General features: G+C 44.1%; 5 protein-coding genes across 5 annotated transcripts in view; 3 read left to right on the top strand and 2 right to left on the bottom strand.

Annotated features, from left to right (window-relative positions):
* Positions 1-97: 97 nt before the first annotated feature.
* On the top strand, positions 98-3,526 carry LOC109463012 (radial spoke head 14 homolog). Its single transcript, XM_019759664.1, has 4 exons — positions 98-445; positions 692-763; positions 1,221-1,374; positions 2,444-3,526. The coding sequence occupies exons 1-4, from the start codon at positions 251-253 to the stop codon at positions 3,043-3,045; spliced, it is 1,023 nt and encodes a 340-aa protein (XP_019615223.1). The 5' UTR covers positions 98-250; the 3' UTR covers positions 3,046-3,526.
* Positions 3,527-3,619: 93 nt separating this feature from the next.
* LOC109463058 (39S ribosomal protein L37, mitochondrial-like) lies at positions 3,620-7,270 on the bottom strand. Its single transcript, XM_019759765.1, has 4 exons — positions 6,932-7,270; positions 6,599-6,678; positions 5,102-5,213; positions 3,620-4,835 (listed from the first exon to the last, which is right to left on the bottom strand). Exons 1-4 carry the CDS (start codon positions 7,169-7,171, stop codon positions 3,846-3,848), a joined length of 1,422 nt encoding a protein of 473 aa, XP_019615324.1. The 5' UTR covers positions 7,172-7,270; the 3' UTR covers positions 3,620-3,845.
* A 234-nt stretch (positions 7,271-7,504) lies between these two features.
* Positions 7,505-8,533, top strand: LOC109463169 (28S ribosomal protein S23, mitochondrial-like). Its single transcript, XM_019759886.1, has 2 exons — positions 7,505-7,748; positions 8,148-8,533. Exons 1-2 carry the CDS (start codon positions 7,541-7,543, stop codon positions 8,465-8,467), a joined length of 528 nt encoding a protein of 175 aa, XP_019615445.1. The 5' UTR covers positions 7,505-7,540; the 3' UTR covers positions 8,468-8,533.
* A 524-nt stretch (positions 8,534-9,057) lies between these two features.
* On the top strand, positions 9,058-11,016 carry LOC109463023 (NAD-dependent protein lipoamidase sirtuin-4, mitochondrial-like). Its single transcript, XM_019759693.1, has 3 exons — positions 9,058-9,973; positions 10,397-10,526; positions 10,859-11,016. Exons 1-3 carry the CDS (start codon positions 9,270-9,272, stop codon positions 11,006-11,008), a joined length of 984 nt encoding a protein of 327 aa, XP_019615252.1. The 5' UTR covers positions 9,058-9,269; the 3' UTR covers positions 11,009-11,016.
* A 409-nt stretch (positions 11,017-11,425) lies between these two features.
* The window catches only part of LOC109468609 (engulfment and cell motility protein 1-like), a 4,215-nt gene continuing 2,315 nt past the window's right edge, over positions 11,426-13,325 (bottom strand). The window contains exons 2-4 of the mRNA XM_019766957.1: positions 13,204-13,325; positions 12,916-13,066; positions 11,426-12,381 (exon numbers count right to left, since the gene is read on the bottom strand). Of these exons, the coding sequence (XP_019622516.1) occupies positions 11,602-12,381; positions 12,916-13,066; positions 13,204-13,325 (1,053 nt within the window). The 3' untranslated portion in view covers positions 11,426-11,601. The remainder of the gene's footprint in view (positions 12,382-12,915; positions 13,067-13,203) is intronic.

Below are 13,325 nucleotides of genomic sequence, written 5' to 3'. Positions count from 1 at the left end.
TGTTTAGCACAATTAGTAGTCATGAAAAGCATTTTCTTGCCATTTTATCGTTTGTTAGCTTATTTTCTTTGTAGCGTTTAGATGCAGTTGCCATGACAACAAATTAAACAAAAGGTTTGGTGGTCTGGCGATATCGATTTGCGAAATTTGTCACGAACATTTCTAACTTTGAGCTGAGTCCAGTGCTTCTACCACCTCATACCCATCAACTATAAACTGTATCCTCTAGTGATTGAGCAAAACTTCAGGTATGGCTAAGACGGTGATCTCGCAGAAGTTGCCGCCGGACATCGACCCGACCAAGGCCCCGCTGGCGTACGGAGACCGGGCCCTCCCCAGACTCAACCGGGAGCTGAACGATAAAGAGCTGATCACCCGTCAGCGGGCCCTGATGACTCTCTGTGACTACCTGCACGACCCGGAACACATCGCAGAGGCACTAAGGGTTAGTTCTATTTTCCTCTTAAAAGCACTTGAAACTATTTTTTCAGTGTACGAAATGGTCTTGCTTGCACTGACTAGCAACTACATGTGTTAATGTAACATACTTTTAAAGGCCATGTTTGTATTCAAAAGTCTCTTGCTAAAGTTACAGTCGTTTTGCAGTTACCTTTAACGTTACTTATTCTAGCACATTTTAACGTTTTCACTTAAATCAAATAACAAACTCATCATTATTCCATTCATACAGGTGGGTGTGGCGGAGAGTCTTAAAAAGCTTTTGAGCGACAAGGACCCGACTGTCCGGCACAAGACCACAGAGGTAAGACAGTAAAATCTTCCTCTAGAAAAGAATGTCGTGAGTTTGAATGCAATCTCTCAGAGACACAAAGATTCGTCTTCAAATAAAGAAAAAATAGCATGGGCAATATTTTGCAAAATCATATCATATGATGAAGGAAAGTGATCACGTATCAGCTTTATATAAGCCTGAGGCTTTTACTTGGTTTACTCAACCTGAATGTAGTATAATTTTTATTCTAAGCCATTGCACTTCTTTTGTCAACTTCTGACATAATATTGCTAACATAAGAAATTGGGATTTTCTTATACACACCTTCCTCAGAGCTTCTGACTGGAGTACTGTCATATAGACATCGAAACGTAATCAAGGTAGGAAGAATACCTGGTTGAGTATAAGAAAATCCCAATTTCCTGTGTTCTACCAACCTGATGAAATTATTTTCAGAATATTGCTAACATTTTTCCACCCTCTCCAGGTTCTGTATGTTATTGCCACCCACAACAAGGGCAGGGATGCCTTCCTGGACTATGGCATTATCGTGCCTCTGTCCAAACTGTTTGATGACAGCGTTGACCTTGCCAGGAAGAATGCACACATGGCCATGGAGATGATGTCTGAGATCCCCTATGGTAAGTTATGTAGTGATACCTCCATGGAAAATGGAGGTATTGTTTTTGGGATGTCTTTGTGTGTGTGTCTGTGTGTGTGTTTGTGTTTCCACATGACCGACAGGTTGGATTTTATGGATATTATGGTTGTGTTCAGTCTGTCCCAGAGGAAGAAACTCATTAATTACATCAACATCTTGTAGTGCATGACATGATTTTTCATTACATGACCTCCTTGACAGCTGGTGTTGTTTCCGTTGCACGATAAAGAAAGATTTTTAGAAGACTGAAATATTTCATGGAGGTCTGAGATCTCCGAATTCTTGTTTTTCCATTGTGACATCCCCAATCATCATAAAGTTTAAGACTATTTAAGCTGCTAGGAAGTTTGTCCAAACCAGTCATCTTTCTCATTTTCCTTCTTTTGGACACACTCCAATGAATGCAACCACAGTTAATGACACTGGACAGAAGGCCATTGTCCCTTGCTTTTCTTCATCAATATTTCATAGCTACATAAGTACGTTTTCATGTTTTATCTATTCACCAATTTCTCGGTTGACCTTTTACATGTACCTTTGAAATGCGAGTTTTACATTGCCCAAGTGGCATTGCTTAGTGACAAGTCACCTACAGTACATTTTTGCATGTGTTAGGCCTAGGGGAAAAAATGTTGTCTCCTGACTGACCCTATAGAAAACCTGCCAACCCCAGCCTTTTTTTTGGGTGGACCCTTGCAAGGGACATGAATTTTTCAAGCGGATTGACCTTTTCTAGCTCCGTGATCTGACACCTGAGTGATAAAATGTTGTACAATCAGTTTTCCAACATTGACATTGAAAATGTGTCCTTGTTATACAAGTTTTACTGTGATAGTATTGTATATTAAAGTTGAATCACTAGCTATAGAGATTGCCAAAGTCATGAAAAAAAAAGAAGAAACAAAGATAATCCATAGTACCTACCGACCCTAATTTTTTCAGGACTGTAACAGGAAACACAACATTTTTATTTTCCTAGGCCTTAGTGATAAGTCACCTATGTGTTAGTAATGAGATTTAATTTCTTTCTTACCATTGTTACTCTACAGGTGCAGCTGGTGTAGTGGAGGCACAACTTGTCCCCAAGCTGGTTGGCAAACTGCGCGACGAACTGAACGAGATCAAGGAGCTCATCCTGGACACGCTGCACTTCTGCCTCCGCGTGGAGACCATGCACGCGCTCGTTGCCGGGGCGATGGAGGTCTTCACCGAGCTGCTCGGTCACAACCAGGCGATGATCCGCGCCAAGGCCGCCCGCGACATCATGGACCTCAGCGTGCCTCTCGACGGCAAGAACAAGGCCTGCGAGGTGAAAGCCCTGCCGCCATTGGTCGGGCTGCTGAAGGATGGGGACACGTACGTCCGATCGATGGCGGCGGGCGCCATAGCAACCATCACCATAACGACCCAGGGGAAGTACCTTGCCCTAGAGGCCGGAGCCATCCCCCATCTTGTAGAACTGGTAGAAGACAAGAACAGCGAGGTGCGACTAAACAGTCTGAAAGCCCTGACTACACTATCCGAGGCTCCCGAGGGGAGAAAGGAGCTACTGAATCACGTAGATCTCATCAGGAAGAGAATGGAGGATGAGAGCGAAGCCGTGGTGAAAGCCGCGACTATCGCCGTTAGGGTCATCACGTGGAAACCATAGGAACTCACCCGTAGCGCTAGTTTTCATGGTTTCCTTAGAATACTTCACATCTACATTTCATTTCTAGATGTAGTGCCTGGTTGTGCATCTAGGTACTTCTTCAGTGTACATAGGAAGTGTTTCGCTGTAAAGAATGCAAAATCTCTGAAGTCTTCTCAATCAAATAGACATGGTAGATATTAAATAGACCTCATATATATATAGGGTGCCAACATTGTATATTTTAACTAAAAATCATGACGTTTACCATTGTCATTGAATTTGACACTGCACTGAATTCAATTATCTGTGTGTAAAACTTCTTCTTGAGAAAAAAATGTAAAAATCAATACACATATTCTATACAGCCTCAAGTTATCATAAATAAAAAGGTTACTTTCCAGGACTTCATATATGTAAATAATGTGGTTGTGGTGTGATAACATTGAAATCTGTGGAACTCCTTGTCCTGTACAGTCAATAAATTTCAGCATCATTTCAAAGTTGGCTTAAGACTCACTATTCCCACATAAAGGTACTATAGTACTAACAAACAATAGTAGAAAGACTAAAATAGGAAGGGGGAAGAAGGGTGTGAGGAGATTTAAATCTATTTCTCAAAGACAGAAATAAAGAAAACTCATTTTGATACTGTATTGCCATCTACAGTCAAGCACAGTTTATGATCAATTTTATTTCAAATGTATCAATAAAGATCTTTACCAGGTAAATTACTGTGTGCTATATTGGGTCTATAAAAAAACACAAGGAAGTTTTCTGTCAGCATGTACACATTATAACATACTTCCATGTTGCTCACTCTATAACTGTTGAGCAGTGGCAACTCCATTCATGTACATGCCTACAAACTTCTTAAAGACGTCGGGATTGTACTCAAGGAGTCCAGTCTCCAGTCTTTTCTTGTTGGTCTTCACCCAGCGCTTGCGTTTCTTCAGCGGCCACACGTTTGCCGCGTGATCCATGAGGTACATGTAGTTGTACAAACGGTTGCCGCAGTCCAGCCAGACCATGTTCTTTACCCCGCCATCTTCTCGTAGCTTTGTCGTGTTCAGTTGGTACGCGAGGAAGTGGAAGACTCCGTCCTCCAAGGCCACGCCCTGCGCTGTGATTGGCTCCGGCAGGTCCATCTCGGCGTCTCCGTACAGGTTTCTCGCGCGAGCGAGGCAGTTGGCGTGAGCGAACATCATCATCTTGACGTTCATGTGCCTGCGTCGCGCCGCTCTGTCGATGTTCAGCAGAAACAAGGTGTGCGCGTGAGGGAAGGAGTACCCATCCAGGAAGCCGGTGTGATCCTCGGTCGTGTAGATGTTGGCTGGTCGTAGATCTATGATGGGAGCAATGGGAAAGATAGACTCTAACTCGTCACCAACGGTTCCCGCTATATCCTCAGGACCGGCAAACGGAGGCAAGGGTGACTTGGATAACATCATCGTCCCGATTTTTCCTTTCGTCTGGATCTGGTCGTCGCCGCGATGCCAGCTTGCTTTGACGTCCATCCCGTCTACGACTCGCCGGTCGAGCAGCTCTGGGTTCTGTCCGGTCAGCGTGGAGCACATGTGGAGCAGCTGGGACAGCACGTGCTGTCCAGACTGGTTCCTGCTGACCATGGCATCCTGTGTGTCGTGCTCATGTGCATACAAGATGGCTTCCCGTACGCGCTGGTCCTGATCGGGAATGGCTACACTGTCGCCCAGGTCTGTGATGTGCTGCGGAAGGGTTCCGTTGTCGCCTTCCTTCTGCATCCACTTAGACTTGGTCAGCAGCAGACCATGTTTCTCACCTTCCAACACCTATGTGGAACAGACAGAAGAAGACTTTCATGATTTACAACACTGATTCTGATGACTATTATAGTACTTACCATAAGTAAGTCTCATACCTACTGGTAACATGATTATTGATAGAAACCTCTGATGCTCTGAATCTGATCCAAAAACGTTTCTGTTCTTACCTTTTCACCATCACAGAGTGCTGATCGTGTATACATGTATATACAAGCCATTTTTTGCTGTGACCTATACTTAACCCTGTGGGTACTTCATTCGAGACCCCTTACCTTTGTGAAGGGATGGAAGATGTAGACAGGCTTGTCGTGCCAGTTCTTGTCCTCTCGACCTGGTTCTTCCCACTTATCCCTCAGTGGGCTATTGTTCCAGTCAAAGGGCTTCCTGTCAAACACACAACATACTTACTGCAATTTGTAAATACACAGTGTATCAGAGTTCGAAATACAAAGGTGCAATGTGCAAATTGCACGTAATTTTCAAGATTTGCACCTAAAAATATTTTGAATGTGCAATTTTGCACCTGGACAATACCGATATATCATGTTTGCACTGCGTATCTCCGAAGTTTCTTGCTGTGTCGGCATCGCGCTAGGATGGCAGCCATATTGTTTTCTTTACTGAACATCCTGGGAACAAGCTGCTCTCGTACCCAGGTGAAGACGCGAAGGCATTACGTAATGATTTACCTAATATGGCAAGACGCGAAGGCCTACGTAGCTGATTTACCAAATATGGTGAGACCCGCGAAACTTGTTGCCCGATGTGGTACGAAGTCCTTCGGCAGAGTAATTTCGGCTTTTTCGTCCAATTTTCGGTAAAATTCGGTGAAAAACAGAGTTTTCGGATTTCCCAGCATTCAGTGCTACCCAGGAAATTTGTAAAGCATGAAGAAGGGCCCATGAAGAAGGGGTCGATTTTCAAGTTCTTTTCACGGGCCCAGCCGGCATCAGAGGCTGGTGCAGCCGGTGGCGGTGGACCAGAGGCTGGTGCAGCCGGGGGCGGTGGATCGGGAGATGCCACCGGGTCCACCGTCTCCGAGGATCCCGCGGCCGATGTTGACGACGCGCCCCCAGAGGAGGGGGAGGGGAGCGCCAAGAAGCAAAAATTAACCGGACGTTATTTTTTTCTAAGCAGTATTTTTTTCCTTATATCGTGCACGATATTCAAGGTAAACAAATATGCAAAATAAATGAAATTTATTGCTCGCATACTGTTGGTAAATTTTTTTTATGACGAGTGAGAGGCCGGGGGTCACTAGCGGCGTCCTTTGAAGCTAATGCCGACAAATTTTTTTTGTGTTCTTTTTTTTATAAACACAGATGATACTTGCATTGTTCATGTTTTGTTTGGTCCCTTCTTTTTAATGTATACTAAAACTTCTATATGCAGTGGCAGGCTAAGAAGGTTGATACACAGTAAAACAGTTCCAAACCTAAAGATGCAAGGCTAAATATAATTTTGCACATAAATTTTTCAAATTGCACCTAAAAATTTTGCCAATGTGCAATTTTGCACGTACCTGAAAAAAAGTATTTCGAACCCTGGTGTATGTATAGAGATAATACTGACCTTATCACTCAAAGAAAAAAACACATTTCAATACTTTTAGCAAGAAATAGGAAAATGTCCATCTGATTTTAAAAAGCATGTGTGCCATGGTATTAATATAATATAATCATAACATCTGACATAAACATGTAATGTAATGTATTATGCAAGTATTAGATTATACATTATTTTTTTACCAACATAATACAAATACTTACTTGAATTGCCAAGTGGACCAACCAATGTTCTCTGGATCGAACCAAGTCCCAAAGCGGCACTCAATGTCTTCATAGTCATACTGTGGGAAAGGCATAGTTGGGAAACGTTAACTTTATAACCTTCGACAAGCATAACAGCATAACTTGAGAAAACAATGATTAATCAGATTCATATTTGGCATGTGGGTAGGGTTTGGTGAGAAGAAGAAACGATTAGATTTTTTGACCACTAGCGGTTTTCCTTGGTACTGCAGCAGAACTTCAGGTTTTGATATCTCGTGACATGCTTCAAACATCTTCTATTTTACAACAGCATATTTTGATGTCACAAACCTTTACTCTTTTCGGCTTGAGGAATTCGCTCTTGAACTTCCTGGGGTCGTAATACTGTCCTGACTGCCAGTCCGGTCTGTAGGGGTGGTTGGAGGGGTTGTCTCTGATGTCCTTGCGAACCACCTTCTCCTCCCCCTTACACACCCTCGCGCTCGTGCTCACCGGCCTGGGACAAACCGCCAAGCGCAAACCTGACTTCAGAAGCAAGCCAGAAGGCCGAGAAGCATTCATGGTTAACATTTTCTACTTTCTAGGATGGAAAAATCGTCCAAACTGTCATGCCATGCCGTAATCTCGACCACGAGCTGCCATCTTGTTTCAATCCCACCATTCCTTACGATAAGGGTGTCTTTTGTACATTCCTAGAAAAAATCTCCACTTAAAATACTACTTTGGTGTATTTTCTCCAAATTCTTCAATTTTTGTACTTTTAAAAACAAATTCGTAATTTTCTAATTCTATTTTTGTGATTATCTTGGTAGTATCTGGTAGTATAATTTTTCAAAAGAAATAATTTTAGTCAGGCACTTTTTTGTTCGCAGTAAACCTCTAAATTATCAGAGGTCGGAGGTCAGTACCGATACGAGAGGTCATCCCTTCGGTTCCAACATGGCCGGGAGTCGTTTGGAGAAGTTTGGCACGATTTTTACCCGCGTGCGTGACTTGATACGCGGGGGAGTGATGAAACACGAGGAGAGACCACTCTGGTACGATGTGTACGCGGCTTTCCCTCCCCGAGACCCGCCGCTGGCCGAGAGGAGTTACGATATCAAACCGGTCAGACAGATCCTCTACCCAGAGGACAAGATTCGTGCAGGTAAAAATATTCTTTTTTAACAAAACCAGTCCAAACACTGGTCACTTTCCTTGTAGAAAGATATTTAGGAGCGAGAAAACTACATATTTCTTAACTTCCATATTTCATCTTATTGGTAAATAAACATATTTTTATAATGATAATATTTTGATATGTTGATTGAAATTGAAAGTTTATACATTTGCAATTTGCAAGCTCTTGCCCGTATATAGGCTAATTGCAAGTACATGTAATAGTAATATGAAAACAAAGGATCGACAACAGATTACAATATACTATGTTACAAGAGCATCAATATAAATGTGTATCTCAATCAGCTTTTCCCATGATTTACACCACTCAGAATTCCATATCAAAACCATTTCTCATATATCATATACATGTATATTTTATTTTCAGCTTTCTATAAGACCTACGGCACCCCCCGGCCCATGGACCTGACAAACCCAGATGCTGTGTCGGAGTGTCAGAAATTCATCCTGAAGTACCAACAACTGGAGAGACTTGGGAAGTACCAGGAAGAGGCAGAACTGTTCGAGGCAGCAGCAAGGGCACTACAGAGGGACGGGGTCATCCTGAAAAAGAGACAGTTGAAACAAGCCACTGATACTGTAACAATAGATGAGCCACAGGAAAGACAGAAAGATCCTGCGCTGAACATTCGCATTAGTGACATGATAAAGGAAGCGTTACAGAAATCAGAGACAGAAAAATCGTGACCTAGATTCATCCGATGCATTGTGTTATAGTACCAACATAAAGAGGGCTTTGCTTGTGTCAATATTCTCATAAATCAAAAGCTAAAATTTTGATACATGTAGTCATCAGAACTCTCTCTGTACTTCAGAACTGCTACATGTAATATCATTTTTGCCAGAACATAGCCGGTAGTTTGAAGTAAATGAATTAACAAAGTGTACGTTTGTCATCATTATCCAGGCTTGCATTTTACAGTATATTGTGAATCTGCTCTCAATCAGCTGGAGAATGGAATAAAACTTTTTTTGCAGTCTGTGGGAGATTCATTGTTTTGTTGCTTGCTGCAGAGTGTAGGAAGTTTGGCATTGGGTTTCTTGTCTCATAATGTTGGACATACTCTTTGCTAGTTCACCTTCTTAGTGTTGACATTGAGCATATATACACATCAAATTTGGAAACAGGAAAATAGAGAAATTAAGAAAATTGATGAAAGCATGAAAATTGAATGTATAGAAAAGGTTCAAACTGTTACTCAAAGTTCCCTTATCAGTCAATATCGCCATCTAGCGAAGAATATTTGAATTGCAGCATTAAAAAAATTAAGTTGCATAACTCCACACTTTTATGTTACAGGAGTTGCTATTGGCCAGCCAGACGACTGATTATTTTTTTACGCCAATCAGATCCAGCGACACAAGTACGATTCAAAATGGCTGCTGTGTATTCTCAGGGAAGGACTCGTCGTCTCAATTTAGCGATCTCTCCAGTTTCATAACACTTTAATATCGCTTATTCTATCATTTCCTGTCATTTTATTGGTTTATGATGGTGTACAGAATGCGTCTGATATTTGGAGAAGTCACTCTAAGCCAGGTAAAGACCATTCTCGGCCCAACCCGGAAGTGTTATACAACGTCGTCTGCTAACGCTGTTTTTATAGAAGACTTGCATTTCGTTCCTGCAACCGACTCGGCTACCACTGATGACATCCGCAGGCTCCAGGAGTTCCTCCACGCTTCCAAACGGCTGCTGGTGATCACCGGAGCCGGAGTGTCTACCGAATCCGGCCTGCCGGACTACCGCTCTGTCAAGAGCCCGCAGCACGGAAAAGACCGGCCCGTCATCGGGCCTGTGATGTACCAAGATTTCGTGAAGAACACCCGCGTTCGGCGGGGGAACTGGGCTAGGAACTACGTGGGGTGGCCCGGGTTCTCATCCCACCTGCCTAACGTTTCTCACCGGGCGCTGGTGGACTGGGAGCGGCGGGGAAAACTCCACTGGCTGGTGACACAGAACGTGGACGACCTGCACAGGAAAGCCGGGAGTACGAGGATGACAGAGCTCCACGGAAGCGCGTTCAGGGCGGTGTGTCTATCCTGTAGGAACGTGGTGCCGAGGGCGGAGCTACAGCAGGTGATAGCGGCCATGAACCCGCACTGGGAGGCGGTACCGTTCGAGATCAGGCCGGACGCCGACGTCGCACTGACTCCGGAACAGATAGAGGGGTTTAGAGCGCCGCACTGCGGGTATGTAGATGTAGTGCAGATAGATAACACACACACACACTCACTCACAAACAGGCATGCACACACACACGCAAAGGCACACACACAGGAACGCGCACACACACACACAAATCACTTGCACATGCATGCACGCACGCACACACACACACAGGCACACACACACACAGGATCCTGAACGTAACGCACACACGCACAAATCACTTGCACATGAACGCACACGCGCACACACACACGCACACATACATACACACACGCACAAACTCGACAGAAAAGATAAACCAACTGTTGACAAGTGCACAAAAAAAGATTATACGGGCCGCTGACCTGAACAAAATAAACATCGACAGCTCTACTCTAACAGTTATATCTAACAAATCAATTCTTCCTGATCTACCAATTCCTACTCATCTATCGTCTCTGCAGGAATTGTGGCGGACCCCTGAAGCCTGACATGGTGTACTTCGGAGAATGTGTGCCCAAGGACACGGTCCAACTGGTCTTTGAAAAACTGGAGGAGTCAGACAGCGTTCTAGTAGCCGGGTCTTCACTACAGGTCAGTAAATCTGAAGGATTCTTACTCTGCAAATTATGTCTTCGGTACCGTTTTTTCAAGTTTCACTTTTTTGAACTGCCTTTTCCCTATAGTATTTCCCAAATTTTATTTTATTTCATTTTTTATTATTATTTTTTTTTTTTTGTTTTATGAAGATTTACCACATTTGTGGAAGGATTGACATAACAGGTGAATATCACCTCTTCAAGATGTCAAACCTGTGACCGGACTGTAAAGTTTGAAACTAGTCACACACGTTTATGTTTTCTTCTGTTGACTTTTAATTTCTTTTTCATTTTCTTACGCATTCTTCTCTGTTTCACAACCAACAGGTGTACTCAGCCTTCAGGTTTGTGTCCGCCGCTCACAAACAGAACAAACCCGTGGCCATCCTCAACATCGGGCCGACACGAGCCGACAGACTAGCCGGGCTGAAAATCAACGGTAGATGCGGGGACGTTTTGACGAAAATAAACATCTGAGGTCCTGAGTTCGAATCCTGCAATACCACCGATCTTGTACCCTTGAGAAAGGCACTTAACACGAATTTCCTTACTTACTCAGGTGAAAATGAGTCTGTTGTCCGTGCGAGCGTCTGCGTTGGTGGCAGCATAAAAATAAGTTGAAAAAATCTTGAGTGTGCTGTCGCCATGTCATAAATTTTGGAATAGAAAAAAAATAAAAATAAACATCTAACAAGATAGCCGCATGGACAGTTGTTTTTGGCAAGGGTCAGGGTTTAGAATTCGATGTTCATGAAAAAGATCTCTAAAATTATGCAAATAGGTGAGGAAAATTACAGAAATATCAATAAATCGATACAAGGATGATGCGAATATATACACTTATGTCATGACCAGACACCAGAAACGCACAGCCTATATATGTATATGTATATGCTTTATTTCTTTATTTAATAACCAAATAACGTCATACACTCCAGCATATACACCAAAATAATGCAACAACAGGTTTACACCGGCAATAACAACCTTAGTCAGCAAACATGTACAATCCTTTCAAAAAGAAGTTATATAAAAGTCCTTTTACATTTTAGTCACAGTTTATTTCTGATCTACAACTTGACAGCGAAGTCGTAGTTTTCTGGTTCTGGGGGCAGTGGTGGTGGTTCGGACGGCAACTGGAGTCCTTCCGTGTCTAACAGAGCTAGTCTCATCTCCATGGACAACAGCATCTCCATCTCTTTCTTGGTGGTCTTGCTGGTCATCTCTTGGTCCAACAGGGCGCTGATACCGTCCGTCCACAGGTCGTACATCTCCTTGGTGGGCGCCACGAAGTCTAGCGAGTGGTCGGGGTAGTACATGAGGGAGAACGCGTAGGGAGTGACGCTGTCCTTCTGACTCCGGGACTCCTTCATGTGCGGACACTGTTTCCCCGTCACCAGCTGCTTGATGTCGGCGAGGTCTAGCTTCCCGCTCAGCTGATCGATGTCTGGAGTCGTCCCCTCCCCGGCGTCTCCGTAGTGGAACGCCTTGAAGTTGGGCGCGAGGCGGCAGAACCAGAACTTGTCCTTGACTCTCCTCTTGTTGAACTTCTGGAAGAGCCCGCCCTTGACGAGGTGGGAGAGGCGGTGCGCCTTGATGAGTTGGACCACTCCCGGGGTGATGGTCTCCCTCAGCCCGCAGAACGGCTCCACGTCCCCGTCCAGGGGCAGCTTGGACACCCGGCTGTCCTGGATCTGGCGGATGATCTCGTGGTAGCTGTAGTCCTGGAGCTTGGCGCCGAAAATCGCGGGGCTGCGCGGGCGGTGGGACAGGGACATGCCGATCTGCTCCCGGCACACGTCCATCACCTTGTCGAAGTCCTCGTGAATGGCGCGCATTTCCCGCCAAGTCTGAAACACAGGATAATACGTCAAGACACGAAAGTCTGTCTTAGGGTTATCTATAGTCAAATGGATGAATTTGTTTAGTTTCCGTAGCCTGCAGTCCATCCCTGCGAGCTATTTACCGGGCGGCGGTAATCTACTAGAACCGCGGCAGATAGCTGGTAGGGATGGATTCCAGACTATAGTTTCGTTGCGTCTTTTTTGCTCGTTTGTGCGTTCGTCAAATGGTACGTTCCACTGATGGGCGTCGCCAACAAGATGAACGACACACATCTGCTTGGAGATTAGGTCTCCCTCGTATACACCTTAGCCTGGGTGCCATCCTATTTATATAACAGGCCTGGGGCTACCATATTCGCTCCCTAAAAATCCCTATTAGGAATCTTACACAGGCTATATATACGTCGTATGTGTACCTAAACTTTCTAACATAAACCAAGGTAGCCGATAATGATGATATATTTTCTATATATATTTTCAACATACATTTTACATGTACCATCGAGTATTTTGTTTTTGAGGTGATCTGAAGCAGTATACCTTGTTGAGCGACTGTATACAGACACAGAAGACCTCCTCGAAGGCGTTTGGGGTGGCGAAGAACATGGGATGGTAGTCCTGCCCCGTCTCGGAAGGGGGCTCTCCTACCTGGAGCATTTTGCAGAGCAGTAGGGTCAGGGCAATGGAACACCTGCGTACATGAAAAAAGATGGTTAAATCTAGATTATGATTTTTGCTCTCATCTTAATAGAAAACGGTTCAAAAGATTCATACGTTGAACTGCTAAACAATTTTCCACACAGTTTTCGTTTTGAAGAAGCAAATCACCTTGCGAAGGGACAGACGTATTGGTCATCCCTGCACGAGTTCTCAAACACTAGCTTGTTGTAACTTTCTGTGTGATTCTCCGCGAAGTACACCATGCAGTCCAGGGCCAGCAGGCCAGGGGG

The sequence above is a fragment of the Branchiostoma belcheri genome, unplaced genomic scaffold, assembly GCF_001625305.1.
Source record: "Branchiostoma belcheri isolate BF01 breed outbred unplaced genomic scaffold, Haploidv18h27 scaffold1, whole genome shotgun sequence".
Classification (NCBI taxonomy): domain Eukaryota; kingdom Metazoa; phylum Chordata; class Leptocardii; order Amphioxiformes; family Branchiostomatidae; genus Branchiostoma; species Branchiostoma belcheri.
The sequence above is the reverse complement of the archived record's forward strand: the minus strand, read 5'-3'. Positions and strand labels throughout refer to the sequence as shown.